This window comes from Ascaphus truei, unplaced genomic scaffold, assembly GCF_040206685.1.
Source record: "Ascaphus truei isolate aAscTru1 unplaced genomic scaffold, aAscTru1.hap1 HAP1_SCAFFOLD_989, whole genome shotgun sequence".
NCBI lineage: Eukaryota > Metazoa > Chordata > Amphibia > Anura > Ascaphidae > Ascaphus > Ascaphus truei.
Window position 1 is genome coordinate 132,622 of NW_027457329.1, and position 2,306 is coordinate 134,927.

Below are 2,306 nucleotides of genomic sequence, written 5' to 3' on the forward strand. Positions count from 1 at the left end.
GGGCTGCATGTCATTTCCCAGAATCCCTTGCTGCAGTGGGAGCGCTGTATGCTGGGGATAATGGGTGAAAGGCAGGGCTGCATGTCATTTCCCAGAATCCCTTGCTGCAGTGGGAGCACTGTATGCTGGGGGATAATGGGTGAAAGGCAGGGTGCATGTAATTTCCCAGAATCCCTTGCTGCAGTGGGAGCACTATGCTGGGGGATAATGGTGAAAGGCAGGGCTCTATGTCATTTCCCAGAATCCCTTGCTGCAGTGGGAGCACTGTATGCTGGGGGATAATGGTGAAAGGCAGGGTGCAGACCTGTCTAAGACATGTGAATGTGCTCACACGTGATATTCTTTATTGTGTGTGTAACACACACACACAGTATATAGTTACCGTGTGCTGCTGGCGCTGGAATTCACGCTCTCTCTCCACACGATACTGCTCGATCTCTCCCTGCGCTTCTTCCTTCGCTTGCTTCAGTCTGCGAGCTTTACCTGGCCGAGGGAGGAGGAGAAAGCGCTCAGCCCTGTGACATCTTATGGGTGTCACCTTGTACTGTGTGTGTGTGTGTCTGTGTGTGTGTGTGTGTGTGTGTTTGTGTCTGACTGTGTGTGTCTGACTGACTGTGTGTGTCTGTCTCTGTGTGTCTGACTGTGTGTGTGTCTGACTGTGTGTGTGTGTGTGTGTGTGTGTGTGTGTGTGTGTGTGTGTGTGTGTGTGTGTGTCTGACTGTGTGTCTGATGTGTGTCTTACTGTGTGTGTCTGACTGTGTCTGTCTGTCTGTCTGTCTGTCTATCTGTCTGTGTCTGTCTGTCTGTGTCTCTGTGTGTCTGTCTGTGTGTCTGTCTGTCTGTGAGTGTCTGTCTGTCTGTGTGTCTGTCTGTGTCTCTCTGTGTCTGTCTGTCTGTGTCTGTCTGTCTGTCTGTCTGTGTCTGTCTGTGTCTGTCTGTGTCTGTCTGTCTGTCTGTCTGTCTGTGAGTGTGTGTGTCTGTCTGTGTCTGTGTGTGTCTGTCTGTGTCGGTCTGTGTGTCTGTCTGTCTGTCTGTCTGTGTCTGTCTGCGTCTGTCTGTGTCTGTCTGTCTGTCTGTGTCTGTCTGTGTCTGTGTCTGTGTCTGTGTCTGTCTGTGTCTGTCTGTGTCTGTGTCTGTCTGTCTGTCTGTGTCTGTGTCTGTGTCTGTGTCTGTCTGTGTCTGTCTGTGTCTGTCTGTCTGTCTGTGTCTGTCTGTGTCTGTCTGTGTCTGTCTGTGTCTGTCTGTGTCTGTGTCTGTCTGTATAGTGTAGGAGGTGACTCACGTTTTCTCGCCTCGGACACTCTCTCTGCCGCTCTCTTCTCCGCGTGCAGCAACTGCTGGATCCCTGTGACTGGCTGGTCATGTCTCTGCTGTGCCGAGTCTCTGCTGTGCCGACCCTCTGCTGTGCCGACCCTCTGCTGTGCCGAGCCTCTGCTGTGCCGAGCCTCTGCTGTGCCGACCCTCTGCTGTGCCGAGCCACTGCTGTGCCGACCCTCTGCTGTGCCGAGCCTCTGCTGTGCCGAGCCTCTGCTGTGCCGACCCTCTGCTGTGCCGACCCTCTGCTGTGCCGAACCTCTGCTGTGCCGAGCCTCTGCTGTGCCGAGTCTCTGCTGGCCGAGCCTCTGCTGTGCCGAGCCTCTGCTGTGCCGACCCTCTGCTGTGCCGAGCCTCTGCTGTGCCGAGCCTCTGCTGTGCCGTTCCTCTGCTGTGCCGAGCCACTGCTGTGCCGACCCTCTGCTGTGCCGACCCTCTGCTGTGCCGAGCCTCTGCTGTGCCGAGCCTCTGCTGTGCCGACCCTCTGCTGTGCCGATCCTCTGCTGTGCCGAGCCTCTGCTGTGCCGAGCCTCTGCTGTGCCGAGCCTCTGCTGTGCCGACCCTCTGCTGTGCCGAGCCTCTGCTGTGCCGAACCTCTGCTGTGCCGAGCCTCTGCTCTATCCCCTCTCTTCAATCTCCTTTATTCTCTCCTCTCTTCTAGCTACAGTGACACAAATATCACTTCTCTCTCCCTCCCTCCCTCCCTCCCTCCCTCCTCAGCATCTTCTCTCCTCCTCCTCTGGGTACCAATCACACACACACATCTCTCTCCTCCCTCCCCAGCATCTTCTCTCCTCCTCCTCTGGGTACCAATCACACACACATCTCTCTCCTCCCTCCCTCCCCAGCATCTTCTCTCCTCCTCCTCTGGGTACCAATCACACACATCTCTCTCCTCAGCATCTTTTCTCCTCCTCCTCTGACACACACACACACACACACACACACACACACAGACACACACACACACACACACACACACACACACACAC

At 55.6% G+C, this 2,306-nt stretch overlaps 1 protein-coding gene across 1 annotated transcript; it reads right to left on the reverse strand.

The window, feature by feature from the left end:
- Nucleotides 1–328: 328 nt before the first annotated feature.
- LOC142486783 (uncharacterized) lies at nucleotides 329–1,931 on the reverse strand (the record flags this gene model as incomplete). Its single annotated transcript, XM_075585237.1, has 2 exons — nucleotides 329–483; nucleotides 1,283–1,931. Coding segments are annotated over 2 exons (789 nt in total), but the record flags the coding sequence as incomplete, so codon positions are not given.
- Between the last annotated feature and the right edge of the window lie 375 nt (nucleotides 1,932–2,306).